The sequence below is a fragment of the Epinephelus moara genome, chromosome 16, assembly GCF_006386435.1.
Source record: "Epinephelus moara isolate mb chromosome 16, YSFRI_EMoa_1.0, whole genome shotgun sequence".
Taxonomy (NCBI): Eukaryota; Metazoa; Chordata; class Actinopteri; order Perciformes; family Serranidae; genus Epinephelus; species Epinephelus moara.
Window position 1 is genome coordinate 17,344,207 of NC_065521.1, and position 14,370 is coordinate 17,358,576.

General features: G+C 41.1%; 1 protein-coding gene across 2 annotated transcripts in view; it reads right to left on the reverse strand.

The window, feature by feature from the left end:
• cep104 (centrosomal protein 104) overlaps window positions 1–14,370 on the reverse strand; it is a 37,329-nt gene that overhangs the window by 11,667 nt on the left and 11,292 nt on the right. For both annotated transcript variants that reach the window (XM_050065409.1, XM_050065408.1), the window contains exons 10-16: window positions 13,810–14,025; window positions 12,325–12,492; window positions 11,347–11,520; window positions 6,145–6,321; window positions 1,910–2,110; window positions 768–863; window positions 390–471 (exon numbers count right to left, since the gene is read on the reverse strand). In XM_050065409.1, the coding sequence (XP_049921366.1) occupies window positions 390–471; window positions 768–863; window positions 1,910–2,110; window positions 6,145–6,321; window positions 11,347–11,520; window positions 12,325–12,492; window positions 13,810–14,025 (1,114 nt within the window). The remainder of the gene's footprint in view (window positions 1–389; window positions 472–767; window positions 864–1,909; window positions 2,111–6,144; window positions 6,322–11,346; window positions 11,521–12,324; window positions 12,493–13,809; window positions 14,026–14,370) is intronic.

Below are 14,370 nucleotides of genomic sequence, written 5' to 3' on the forward strand. Positions count from 1 at the left end.
GTGCCATAAAGCAATATCCCTTTGTGCTTAAAGCAGTTCTTCTCAACATCTCATTTGATGAAATGTTGCTTCAGGGACCTCCATCTAAATAGATTTTGGTTGTTACATATGATGAAGACCAGAATTCTGTTGTCACCAACAGCTGAAGAGATAACCACGGAAGAGGTCTTTTGTCTCATTGGGCTCATTTTTCTGTATTGAATTAAATATTGAAAATAAACTATTCCCCATTTTTCTGGGGACACTCTGGAACTCCCTCAAGGACCCCTGAAATCCCTTCAGCAGGTGTAAATCAGACCTGCTGGTGTACAGTATATGAGGATGTTTAACTCTAGGGAGGTGACATGCTTTTGTCTCCTTCTTTCTAATTATTTAACATGTGTACGTACTTGTTTTGCCAGCTTTTGGGGACTCAACTGTGGGAACTTCTCTCGTGGGCTTTTGTCCTTCAGTGCTTTCATTCCCTCTTTCCTTCACAAGCAGACAGAGTAATAGGAATAGATACCAGAAAGCAAGGTTCCAAAAAAAGTTGCTATCACACAAGGAAAGCTTAGCACAACTTTAACAGTAACTTCAAATATAGACAGCTGTGGATAAATGGTGGAACTCCTCTTCATAAGACACTTAAGGAGATAAATGGTACCAGTGTTGAGTTTCTCACCAGCTCAAGAGTAAAAATTCTACCAAGTCTTAGTGGAGTCATACAGACAAATTAGCAGCCATTACAAGAGGAGAGGAAATTGCAATCTGATGACAGCTCCACCTACTGTGATCTCTTTCAAGGCTGCCAGCTGCTCCTGAAGGGAGTGGATCTCCTCCTTCTCTTTTTGTCCATCCTGCTGACCACCTCCCTTCTTCAAAGTCTGGGTGAAAAGTGACATGCCATCAGCCTCATAGTCAGTGTCAGTTTGTCAATTTCATTTTCCTCTGTTTGCTTACTTTCCACTCTCTCTTTCTCCTGTCAATATCATTTTATGATCACGGCTCTCTCTTGCTCACCATGCCAGCTTTCATTTCATTATTTTCATCTTTAAAAGTTGAAGAGCCAAGAGCTCTGCGGACTCTGAGGGCCATTGCGTAATGGGAAGGCTACATTTCTAATAATGCCAGAGAGAAATTAAACTTGGTCACTGTGTGAGTCACAAACTTTACAGTAAAACAACACCACACCATGTCAGCTTTGGAACGCAAACTGTCTTGTTTACTGGCAGCGTTTGTGGTTTCAGCTTACAGCTATCCTTTCCCATGTTTTGTGCTACACTGCTAACTATAAAATATCAATCAGATTTGTTAGGATTGCATCTTACACAGTTTAGTTGGTGATGACTTGAAGGATTTGATAGAAATGTAGCACCATATCTGCATTATACCATCGATAGATTCATGCATGGAGCCGTCATGGATTATTTGTTAAACCAGTTGAGGAGAAAACAGAATGCCTGTGCTGGCTTTGGCAAAGGAAGCAGCGAAGGCAGTTAGCTGTCTGTGCAACATGAAACTCTTTCACTGTCAGCTTAAAAAAAATAAAAAGACATGACGTCATGCAGTCCCCTCTAAAAGCTCAACTCCTTTCAGCTTGAGAGTGCTCCCATCTGCCATGTCTGACAGTTTCACTGTCCATCTACCAGCTGCTCCTCGCTGACTACAATCTGTTTGAAAAAAAAGTGTGAACACACCCTCGGTCTGGCAGTCTGATGCAAATAATTTTAACAGAGTGAAGAAAGACACCCTTATATTCATCAGAAATGTTTCATTCTGTTATAATAGAAAGAGGAGATTTCAGTTCTTTCTCTCTTTTTTTATATGATATTATACTTGACATCAAATTTATATTTTATATTATATTTCAGTGAAGATGTTATGTGTGAATGAGAGATTCATTTGCAGTGAAAAAAAAAAACCTTCTTGCCTGAGTGTCCACCAGCTTTCCGTCAATCTTGGCAAAGCCATCAAAGAGGGTTTTGAAGAGGAAGTTCTTCCGTACAGCAGCATCGTTGGGTGGAAGGTAGCTGAGAACGGATGCTCTGTGCTGCTGGTACATGGATAATATGACGCGCACTGCCAGCTCTCGAACTGCTGACGCATTGTGCTCCAAAGCTGCCGTACAGAACTGTCAAAGGAAACCAGGGTTTCTATTAACATGTGAACATTAAGCAAGGTTTGACTGGCTGTATATTACTGTTGCAACATATGCCATTAGACTTTTTTGTTGTTGTTGATGTAACACTGATTTAGAACTGCAAGTAGGGCTGCCCACTAATAGTCAACCGAACGTTAGTTGACCAGAAAGGTCATTAGTTGGCAAGATTTCATTGGTCGCTTAGTCGCAGAAAAAAAATCAAAAACAAACAAATGTGAAACTCTATTAGGAGCTGCGCCTTGTCAAATTAAATCAAACCCTACATGACTGGACCGTGTGGGAATTTAATTTGAAAGGACAGACACAGGAAGAGGCCACACTCAGCCGTCAGACAGTCACGTTACAAACCAATCATAGTCGACAGATATCTTTCGCTTCCTCCGTAGTTGATCATTTTAGTGCAGGGCTACTCAGAGCTTTACATCTGTCTGATGATAGGCCTACACACTTAAAAACAGCACCTGGAAGAAGATCAGCTCTGCACTTGGGATTTGAGGTAAATAGGCTATATGATGCTTGTTATGGTTGCTTAGCAACCTCAGACACAACCTGCAGCTGCACTCTTGAAAGATGGCACAAAAAAAGCACAAGAGTAGCGCCCAGCGCCCGACCTTGTATTTTCCAGGCGGTCAAAGACGCGGCATGTGTACGGCCCCTAATTTCCAGGACTGGTACCTGCGGTTATAACACAGACTACTTAATAACATGTGGGATCATTTTGAGAAGGTGAAGGATGAACCCAAGGTGATATGTAAACTCTGCAAGTAACATTTAATGAGGGTTCATTAGTACGGTTTTGTATTTCTCTGTAATGTAGCAGAGTGTTAACAATGTTACTGATACTATTCTTTCTCAGACCTTGAACTCAAACCATTGTGTTGCCCCTCTTAAAATATATAACTTAATAATTAAATTAATATCACAAACATGTGGGCAACTAGTCGACTAATGGCCCTAAATGACGACTATTGGTCAACTAGGAAAATTCTTAGTCAGCGGAGCCATAACTGCAAATTACACTTAATTTTGAATGATAAACAATAGAAAAGAAAAAACCTCCTTGACACAACTAGGAATTGACCAGTGCGCAAAGTTGTTGGTGATCATAAACCTGAGTGGATCACCAGTCACTACATGCATTTAAGTAACTGTTGTCTGCTCTCTGCAGTGACTTTTCATAAACCAGGTTTCTGTGATCGGGGTAGGGGATTAGTGAAACCTGATTTCCCCAGCTAGAAATGTGAAGAGAAAGCCAATATCTTGGCCAAGAGAACCATGATATCACCAGGTTTCTAATGTACTTTTTATCTATGCACACGTGAAAGACTGTATCACTGCAAAGCAGCAGGTTAAACAGAGAGATCATTGCACGTGGTGATGCATCCATAAATTAAACATTTTATTCAAAGTCCCACTAAAACTGAAACAAAGACAAAAATCCTCTGTAAGTCTGAATGAACTGGTTTCCTGCACTGAATAGCTGAGTGTTTGTAAAATTCACATGCAGGCTTTAAGAAAATTATCTGATATCTGGTTACACACTGGGGCTTACAGTATTCAAATTGCATGTAAACCTGTTGTCTGATTTCCTGTATAACCTGATTTCACGAAGTAAACAACTCTAGTCACTTTCAAAACTAAATTTAAAACGCTACCGCACTTTTAAACTGTGCCTTTAACTCACTTTTCCTACATTCTTTATTAAGCAATTGAGCAACTTGATGCACCACTATAACTGCACTGTGTTTTTGCCTGTTACTTTATCTGAATTTTTTCCGGTTTATTGTGTTCTTAGATGTTGTTCTAATGCACTTCTTATCCTTGTGTAAGGCAGTTTATATTACCTCTGTGTTTAAGAGCTGCCATACAATTTAAGTTGCCTTGCCTTGTCGTATCTCCAGTGTGCTGGAGGAAATATTCAGTGCTTTTGAACAGATATAAGTCAACATTTTGTGAAGAAATATTTGCAGTCTAGTTTCATGCACAAAACCATAACATTGCTGATGAAGTCCTTTGAGGGAAGTGCACATCATGACGTAAAAAGAGCCCATTATCCGACATAATCTGTGTGAAGGGAGTGGCAACACAATGGCAATCCCACCAGTGGGGAAAATTAACATCCAGAAGTAAACTGCGCACAAAGGCCACCCATCCCTCGTTCAACAGGCTCAGGGACAGCTCGCCATTATTCTCTGTTGTCTCTGCTGACCACTTCTCATTTTAATTACAGGAAATTCAATCACCCCCTTTTTTTTCTCTGGCTCCCGCCTCGGGGCAGATCACCCAGGTAACAGCAGGAGGAAAAGGAAAAATGCTCAAAATATAGCTGGGCTAACACTGTAGGGCTGTCAAGAGGGCTAGTCACAGGATCTAAAAGAGGCAGATACCAGAGGAGGTTTGAGCTGTGAAATTTAAGGATTCTGTCATTTGCCAGTTTTCTTGAGTGTATTAAATTAACTCTGTGTCTGTTGTGCAACTTCTTTGTGTTTGAGGAGGGCTCCTACCACCAAACCAAAGGTACAATTCTGTTATTAGCAGCTTAATAAACAGATTGCTGGGGTAAATCTGTAGACATGCATAAGTTTTCGCTCATATGTTAAAGGGAAGATTTGATTCTAAGCTCTCCTTCTCCATCGCCACCATCACTGTCACATGCTAATGCTGATATATGCAGTGTATCCATTTCTATTTACTGCCCGAGGGGAGTGTTTTTCTTTCTGCTCTCAAACACACACACACAGATGAAACTGTTTGTCTGCCTGAGGTGCTTTGTGTGTCCTGAGGAGGAGAACAGCTATCTCTAATGGGTCAGCCCCACAAAGGTTACTGCAGGAACCAAGTCGCTGCCCTGAGCCTTCTGTACTTTTAATTAAATGATATGTTGCTACCAGGCGTCACAACAGATTGTCAAGCCATTCATTATTGAAACTGAGTTTCAGTGTAAACCTGGTGTCTCTTACATGTTACTCATCAGGCAAACTGGGAAATAAAGCTCAGCCCTCCTGTCACGTCTCAATCCAGACGGGAAATGTTTCCCAGGCAAACATGGGAGGCAGCCAACACAAAGGGGACAGGCGCTGAGCAAGCATGCTCAAACACGCAAACACAGGCCACCCAATGCCACCTGTGTGGCTTTGGCTTTAGAAGGCGGAGAAACTCAGAGGACAAACCTAACAATTTGCTCTCGCCGATAAAGGATGTGCGGAGTCAAGAGGAGGGCCGAGTGAAGGGGGATGGGCGGAGGACTGGTCGTAAAACTGGAGAGGGGTGGACAGGACGGCTTGGTCAACAGTTGGACAGTTTGCACGTAGATATTAGGTCACTGCTGGGAACCAGAGCAGTGCAGGGGACGTTAAGGGGATGCCAATGGTGACAACATTGACTCAGCTGACTGGAGCTTACTGACAGCCTGTTTGGGCAAACTGAATGGCCACAGACAGCCAGGGAGGGATTGCTCCCCTGTCAGTTAGTCACACTGTAATTACTCAGTCAAATGTAACAGAAAATCAGCTTGATGGATGTCTGTTTTCGATGTGGAATAATGCAGGCATTATATTGTATCTATCTCTATACAGTACATGTGCTGTCATGTTTTAGAGGAAATGTCATAATTGCTGTTTCCAGATTGGAAAGAGACAAACCTGACACTGCCAAAAAACAGCAGTTGTTAACAACTCAAGTAAATAAATCTGTGACTGCCAACCTACAGTGGTATTTTTTTTGTCCGCTGCTAATTTTCAGCACATTTTAAATTTATTTGTGAGATTTTAAAGCAATTAAATTCCCTTAAAATGTTCCAGTGTCACAAAAGTGTTAGTCTACAGAAATCTAGGGCCACCACTGGAATAATCATCTCATTATCTTGAAAAAATAATAGCAACTTGAGCTTTCAACTTCCATACTCTGAGACTTTTGGGGTTAGATTATAAGAGACTTCAAATAATTCAAATTAATTAAGAAAAGAAGAACGTACAGATGCATTTCAAATGATCTAGGTCCTTTACCGTCATGACATTGTCCAGGGTAAAGCCAGAGTTCTCTGTACCCAGTTCAGCGAGCAGCTTCTCAAGCAGCTCGGCCCGACTCTGAGCCAAACGAGAGGGGAAGTTGGATTTGAAGGGCTTCACCAGCTCACCAGGGATTACCTGCAGGGTGCGTACGTCCTTCAAAACAGCAATTTCCTAAAAGAAGGACATGAGAAAGAGACAAAGTCTTTGAACTTTACGGTGTAAAAGTCATGCAATGTCAATGCAGACTTACAGTATGCACCTTTAAATTAAGTCATGTGTGGGCTGTAAGCCAACGACAAAACATATGTGATGCTACGCTTGGTGATTTGTCATTCAACACAAGCATCTGTTAGAGAGACAAGTCATGACAGAGAATACAAGCGTACAATTAAAGTAGGACGGAAGATAGTTCTTGGAAAAACTTCTCTCAGTTGTTTGCTTTTTCAGCCTCATCAGGTGAGTGGAATGTATGTTGGAGATAAGGGATACACACACACACACACACACACACACACACACACACACAATGTGTAATTTGTCCTCAACATACAAAGAGGGATTCAGTCATTGCCCAACTAACAGAGCTCTAAACAGATCCAGAAGGGCTGGGCAATGATTTCAGAGGGCTGAGACTCATCGTAATGGCCTTACAGTTGTGTCCTAATTTGAACTCATTGAAACAGAAGCTACACACACACACACACACACACACACACACACACACACACACACTCACACACAGATGAGTAACACTGCAACAACTTTCAGTTAGCAAATGCGCACTACATGTTCACACCAACCTCCATTACAGGCCACAAATACCAAACACCACCTCTTCTGTATGGAACACGCACTGGCGGCTCTGTTCCAGTGACAGGCTACAAGGAGCCAGTCTCTGCAGTTAAGGTGACTACAACATGGGGCTTGTCTGAAGGCTGGGGCTGAGCATGACAACACCTCTGACACCCTCTAACTCACCTTGTGTATGAAGCTGAGGTACAGCACACTGAGTCAGTCTCTGAGGTCAATGTCATGTTGGGAAAGCTAACGTAAGACATTACCAGCTCCTATAAATACATACACTAGGATCTGCACTATATTTGATTAGGATAAATAAAATACAGTGTGCAGAAGCTAATGTGCAGAAGTTTGTTTTTGTGTTTGCATGTAACAGTCCTCCCAGCACCCAAAAAGCCTTTCAGCCTGGTGGGTGGCAGACACTTAAGCTCTTAAAGAAAATAGTAAGAATAAAAACAACAACAACAACAACAACATACAAAACTGGCTAAACTTAAGAACTTAGAGCCAGGACAATCACCATCATAACAGCAATGCTTCCATTATGGCTACAAAACGAATCAGCAGGTTGCATAAACACACACACAACCTCATTCATTATACATACAGACAGTTAAATAAACCGGTTAAAAAAAGCTGTTAAAATAATGGCATGCACTGTTCTCTCTACCTACAGTGTACTGTGGGAATATAACTACATGACAGGATAATTACAGGATCTTAGAGTGTCACTACAAAGTTCCAATTCAGTGAGGACTGTAACTGTATGAAAACAACACGAAATGCTGCTTTTAACCAAATTGCATCCTTGGCTATGATGACTTTACATTTTGCTGTTGGAAGGAAATTGTCTTTCTTTGTAACAGTGCTAGTTTCATAATCTTATTACAGAATAACATTAGGTCAGGGAAACATATTTATTTATTTTCATAAATATCTGTCCTGTTTCTACACTTGCCCACTCAAATAAGCTCAGTACTCCTGGGGTCCGTTTCACAAAGCAGGTTCAACAAACTCTGAGTCTAATCCTGAACTCTGAGTTGATCTACTCTGAGATAGGAAACTCTGAGTTTCCGGTTCCAGAACAGCTGATTTGAATCGGTTTAATCAACTCAGAGTAGTTTCACCTGGAGTTAAGCGCGTGCACCACAACTATAAAAAGCCAGCATCAATGGAGCCCAGATTCGACGAGTCACCATGGCAACGGGGAAGAGGAGGGCTGCGTTTTTCACCCCACTAGAATTAGAAATCTTAATGCGCTCATACGGCGAGTTTGCACACGTTTTCAAAAAGAAGTGCAACACCGCTGCAGCTGCAAAAGAGAGGGAGACGGCGTGGGAGAACATTGCTGCTCGGGTCAATGCGTAAGTTTAAATGTAGTCCTTTGCAATCACAATAATATTACAGGGGAAAACTGCTTGAATGGTAGCCTACTAATTTATTTCATTTAGGTGCAATCCCGCGGGGGAGAAGCGCACTTGGCAGCAGTTTAGGATGAAATATAAAAACATTGTTCAAACAGGTAATACCTCGGCATAATCTCATGGGGGTACCTCATTTTGATCATGTTTTACATTGTAAAGTAAATATTAAGTGGCTGTTTGACTGTGCAGTTGTTTTATCCCCAACATAATGCTGTTTTCACACACATAAATGTCTTCTCATCTATATCATGTTATGTTAAATAATTAAGCCTATTTAAACTAACACAGACTTCTACTCAGCCAACAGAAAGAAGGCAGATGCCCGTAAAACGAGCACACTTTTCTGACCGCCCTGCATACAGTTGCCTTACTCAAGTGCTCAGCATCTCCGACATTGTACAAAAAACTTCAATTTGCAAAGAAACGCAGCGCAACACACAATATCTGCTGGGGTGTGAGAGCATGACTACGATTGGTAATGTTGCAAATGTAAGGACGGATTAGGTTGTGTGTGTAGATGATGGACTGTGACGTAAAACGGTACCGCTCAAAAAGATAATTGTGTGGAAATGCTAGAACATCTATGCGCGGTCTGATAACCATCTCCCGACGAATATTTAATTCTCTGCGCAGTAATGCTGCACCTTCATCCACGGTATCGTTATCAAAAGGACATTCCATGTTAGTGAAAAAAGTCGCCACCTACTGTGCCTAACTATTTACTAATTAGTGACTTCTAATATACTGACTCTGATTTCTTTAATGATTTTTTAAAATGACAGACGGCAGAACTAGGCTACGCCAGAACTCGCCTGCTGACTGAATGAATGAGGAAATCAAATGGAGTGTGTGGCTCTGAAAGAGGGCGGAGACAGAGAGAAACTTGAGGTTCATTGAGAAAAACCTGGTCCCGACCAGGTTAGGTTCATGGAGTCTGTTACTACGGTAACTGACCGAGAGCTCAAGTTACCTCTCTCTCTGAAACAGGCTAGAGTTACCCCTCTTTCTCTGGTTTGAGTTACCTCCCTTTTTGAAACGGAAAACTCAGAGTTTCCCTCATTTCAGGGTTAACAGACTCTGAGTTTTCACTAAACTTGCTTTGTGAAACGGACCCCTGGAGAGACGCATAAGTCTCTCTTTGACTGTTTACAATTTACAAGCACTCTGAACCGTTGCTTGGGCGGTGCATTTTTCCTGGCAAATTAATCTATAGTTTCGGAAAGATAAAGTTTCCAAAGTTTACCTTTGGAGGGAGGTTGGATTCAATTTTACACATGTTCAAGCTGTTTCTCCTGTTTGCTTACTGTGTGGCGTGTAAATAAAGCGCCTTTGTAATCATTGTTCTGAATACTGACTTGTGGGTGATGTCCATCAGACTGATGAAACTATTACTTTACTGACATAGGAGTTATTTATGAGGAGTTATTTTTAACAACAAGTGGCACCCACGGCTATAACAAGAAAGCTATGGCAAAAATAATAACAATAACAGCACCAAGTATGCACAGTCAAGTTTGCCTTCGGTAGAAAATTAAATTCATGATTTGCGTAAGTACATGTCAAAATAATTGGTTTCTCCTGCATGTTTTTGGTTGCCAATGAATTTAGTGAGTTTTATGAGCATGTGTCCTTGGTCAATATTATTCTACTAGTACTTCATCATTAGGATTTGCACAAATTTGCAACATTAATTGTTTACATCAGGAATTTTTATATATTTATCTATTTTTACATTTACATTTAATCTACTGTATTTTTACTAACACCACTACAGGAGAGCAGACAGAAAACAGAAGAAATCTACATTTTCAGACATGGTCCTGTGACACAGCCCCTGCTTTTTTTTTTTTTTTACGGAAATATAACATCTTGAAAAAGAAATTATAGTAAAGAAATCATTCTCTGTTTTAACTGGATCTAAAGACTTAAAATTAAGAGGGGTGTGACATGCATTCATCCTTTCATTATTTAGCTGTGATCTAATGACTCTCTCACACTGCTTGAAATTCCTAACCACAACAAATCCACCCTTAGATGAATCATGACTTTTTTCAGTTTACAAAACATTTCCCTTCTCTTTGATGACAGCAGTATCGTGTTCAACCATCTGCCTGTATGTGGGGTGACGGGATCAGAGTCTACATGACGAACAAATGAGAAGCAATCTCTTATACTGTATGTGTACTCACAGCTCCTGAAATTCTCAATATAGTATTGTTGTTATTTCATAGATGTTAGAGAAAAGGAAAAATGATTTAGCATCAAACTTTTGTCTATCTTCTCTCCTCCTGTTTGGCTGTAATCTCTGACGTCTAAAAAATATCCGTTTTATTTTCCCTGTCCATTCTTATAATTTGCTCATCATCTGGCTTCACTCTGTCAAGCTGGTGACATTTAACCCAGGTTACTCATGCTCTCTTTTGAATTCCACTAGAAGCTGAAATATTAAATAAATAAAAAAGTAATTTTTCAAATTGTGGAACAAGAAGTAAGCCAGAAACTCTACATAGCTTTGGCTCTCTATGGCATATGGATCAGTGCAGTAGGACAATACTGGATCATTGTTCATCTGTGTAGGATAAGTCCATGAGCACACTGTAGTGTGTACTATTATTTTGAGGTAATATTTCTTGGCATTCTCAGAGAAGAGCACTATACTCTTACTGCGGTTACGGAGGTTAATTAAGTTCTTTTGTATTTGTTTCAAGATTACAGGAGTCCCACCCTGTTAGTGTGTGTTGAAACTGAACTTCAAGAAATTGAGTGCTGAGTTTCCAAGAATTTCAGGCAAAGCTTTTCACAGAGCTTTTACACAAGGGAAGATGGTTGTGGCAGATTGCAAAGTGATCTCATGAGTCAAAGCAAAGCTGCTGTGGAGGCTGAGGGCAGTGTGACAAGAAGCAGTGAGAGTTAATGGGATTCTACTGGTGCAGCAGGTGCCAAATAAAAATGTCAGTCCAGTGTGTGACAATACCTGTATGAAGGCAGTGGCCGTGCCCCGGAGGCGGCTGGCTGAGTCTCCAGTCCTGGCCAGTAGGTTAGGCCAAGTCTGATCTATGCAGTGGGTCACCTCGGTCCGGCCCAGCCCCAGACCTGGGATCAGCTGACTCAGCAGTAGCCGCAGCAACTTCAAGGAGGCGTGGAAAACCTAAAGAGAGAGCCAGTGGATGTTTAGCTCCAAACTTAGTGGACTTTCCAAGAAAAATTAGCAGCAGGGTGATATCAATTAGCAGAGAGGCTCGACTTGGCAGTGTTTGGTTTTGGTTGATTAGTGTATGCAGATGAAAAGTGACAATCAGTTGAAAGATGCTGACTAACCTCTTCTTCATAGGTCAACTGAATTACAAGCACATTATCAATATTTGTGGAGTTGTAATGTTTACAGGGTAGATTTAGACTGGAAAGACATATAACAAACACCCTGGGCTACATTCAGACTCTCACAGCACTAAGCTGCCAGAGAAAGGTGTATTTAACATGAACTGAACTGAGGAACATTTGCAGAGCAGCAACTTAACCAGCTGACTTCTTACTGGAGCATTCTGTGTATCAGTGCAGCTAGTAAAATAAATCACTACAAGTATTGCAGCACTACTCTTTTCATTACCATACAAGCTATAGACGACTTCCAGAAAGGGGTTACAAGGCCATCCTTGTCAAAACTGTTTATTTAAGGAAGCTGGCTCTGGGAGAGAGAACTAGGGTTGCACATGGGACAAGGGGAACATTGTTAGGAGTGTGCACGTACAAGTGTGTGCTTATGATTTCACTACATGGACGTTAGTAACAGGAATCCAGAGAACATGATTTATAAAAGACTTGGACAGTGACAAAGTAAATATATCCATAACACCTTAACAGGGCTGCTTTACTGGCAGCAGTTTCTGTTTAATTAATAAGGGCATTCACAGCATCCACACTGGGACAATTTTCTGTTGAGGACATGACTCACAGATGACACTTTGTCCAGGAGGGCCCTCTTGACCAGGAAGACTGCAGCTCTTATCATGTTTCTCAGCTCCTCCTTCGGGGTGGTGGGGGACAGCTCCATAAGCTTCTTGTGCACAGCCAGGAGAGCATCCTCTCTGTAGGACCAGGTTTTGGAATACGCCCCAGCCACCTGGAGGAGAGCAGAAAAGATTAGCAAAGGGGCAGGAAATATATTTACATTAGTAAACATTCTTATTTATATATTCCAGCAGATGCAGATAGAGATTCGCACATACTGTATGCTGTGTTCTATATAAAGATCGTACATTACAAACACATACATTTCCCAATAAATGTATACGATGCCTTAAAGCTACGCTAATCAATATTTTCTATATGATCAACAAATCAAATGACTATATGGTATGTGATATATGTTGGCACCCGACCAGTTCCCATCAGCTTGAAGGAGTATTTAGCTAATTATTAGCTGATTGCTTTGGTTTGCCAGCCCACAAATTCCACTCTCAGCAACCCAGTTTCCCGCAGCCGGAGGGAAATCTTTTCAGCAAGACACCTCTGATAAAACCAACTGTACAGTATCTGTCCAGCACCACAGGGGAGAATAGACGAAGTTAGAAACTAGCTGAAAACAAAGCTGAGCATCTTGCAGCTATAGAGCTGAATCATTTTCTCAGGAGCTTATGGAAACCAGAAAAGAACTAAAAGGAGAGTGAATATTAGATTCTTTGGTACAGGTTATAGTGTATTGCAAACTTTCTTCTCTCTGGTGGATAAACTACGTGATATTGACACTTTTTTTTAAAGTTACCTCATACATTGGTATTTCTGAACTGCTGAATCGTGTTACTTATCATTTAAACTAATACAAATATATCTGGGACTAGCTAAAATAGGGCAATACTATCCGACTATAGTGCAAAGTACAAAAAATCCTGAAGTGATACCCGAAGGTAATTTTCAGAGGACATACGTAAGAATAAAAACCTGAGAGAAAGTGAAACCCCTAGTTAGATTATGCCGGATTTTACCTCTGTTGGTGCACACTCCTGTGAACTTGATCGTTTGGTGTAAGGTGGTAATAATAGTAATAATAATAGTTCGAGCTGTCACATGTTTAATATTACTGTACGTTTTTAGTCGTGGCTCATGCATATACTGGAGTTAAATGGCATGGACACTGTCAACAACCAATAGCTGCACTCTCACTAGCACCAAAAGCAGCAAACCAGGTAGACAGTAAACATGAAGGGGACCACAGCGAGGCGTAAGAACATGAACAAGCTTTGGTTTTATCATAATGTGGAAAACAAGGACAGACTGGTGGAGGTGAGGAGTGAACAAGGGTTGGTCTTTAACTTAGTTAGTCAGTTTCTGTTAAACATGATATGAGAGGATGTCAGACTACAGTATTTTAACAGTATTTTCAAAGTCATTTTAAAGTCTTCTAATGTATGGTCTAAGTTTTTCCACCTTTTTTTCTTACCAGACTTTCTCCATACACCTCTATTGGAAGGCCAGCCTCTCTCTGGGCCTTCTCTGTCAGAAGCTCTGGCTCTCCGCTTATCTCAGGGCTGCGTGGGGTCCTTTGGGCGTCAGATTGGGGGGAGTGCTGCTCTGCAGGGCTTGGGGTGGCCTCCAAAGGCCGCTCTTTCCTCTGAAGGGCTGGTAGCGGCCTCTCATCATAAGGCACACCGGTAACCTGTCCGCACAAGACAACAACATTGCTATTCAAAGCTAGGAGTACAATATTTAAGAACAGTGGCTAGTTGAATTTACAGTAACTGTACATATATATTTCTCAGCAGACAAAATAACACTCCTCAGTTCAAAGCTTTAAAGAAAACTGATCTACACTTTCATGTCTGACAAGGATGTCCATCCTTTTGAAATATTGATCATCTCTACCCATGTTCTTTTCACTAACTCTCACTAGCATTTGATCACTGAATAGGTCCATCATTCAACATTATGCTGACAATGAATGTTTAACCCCATCTATACAAACCCAGTCTCCATCCAGTCCGCGCTGTCTCCTGTGCAACAG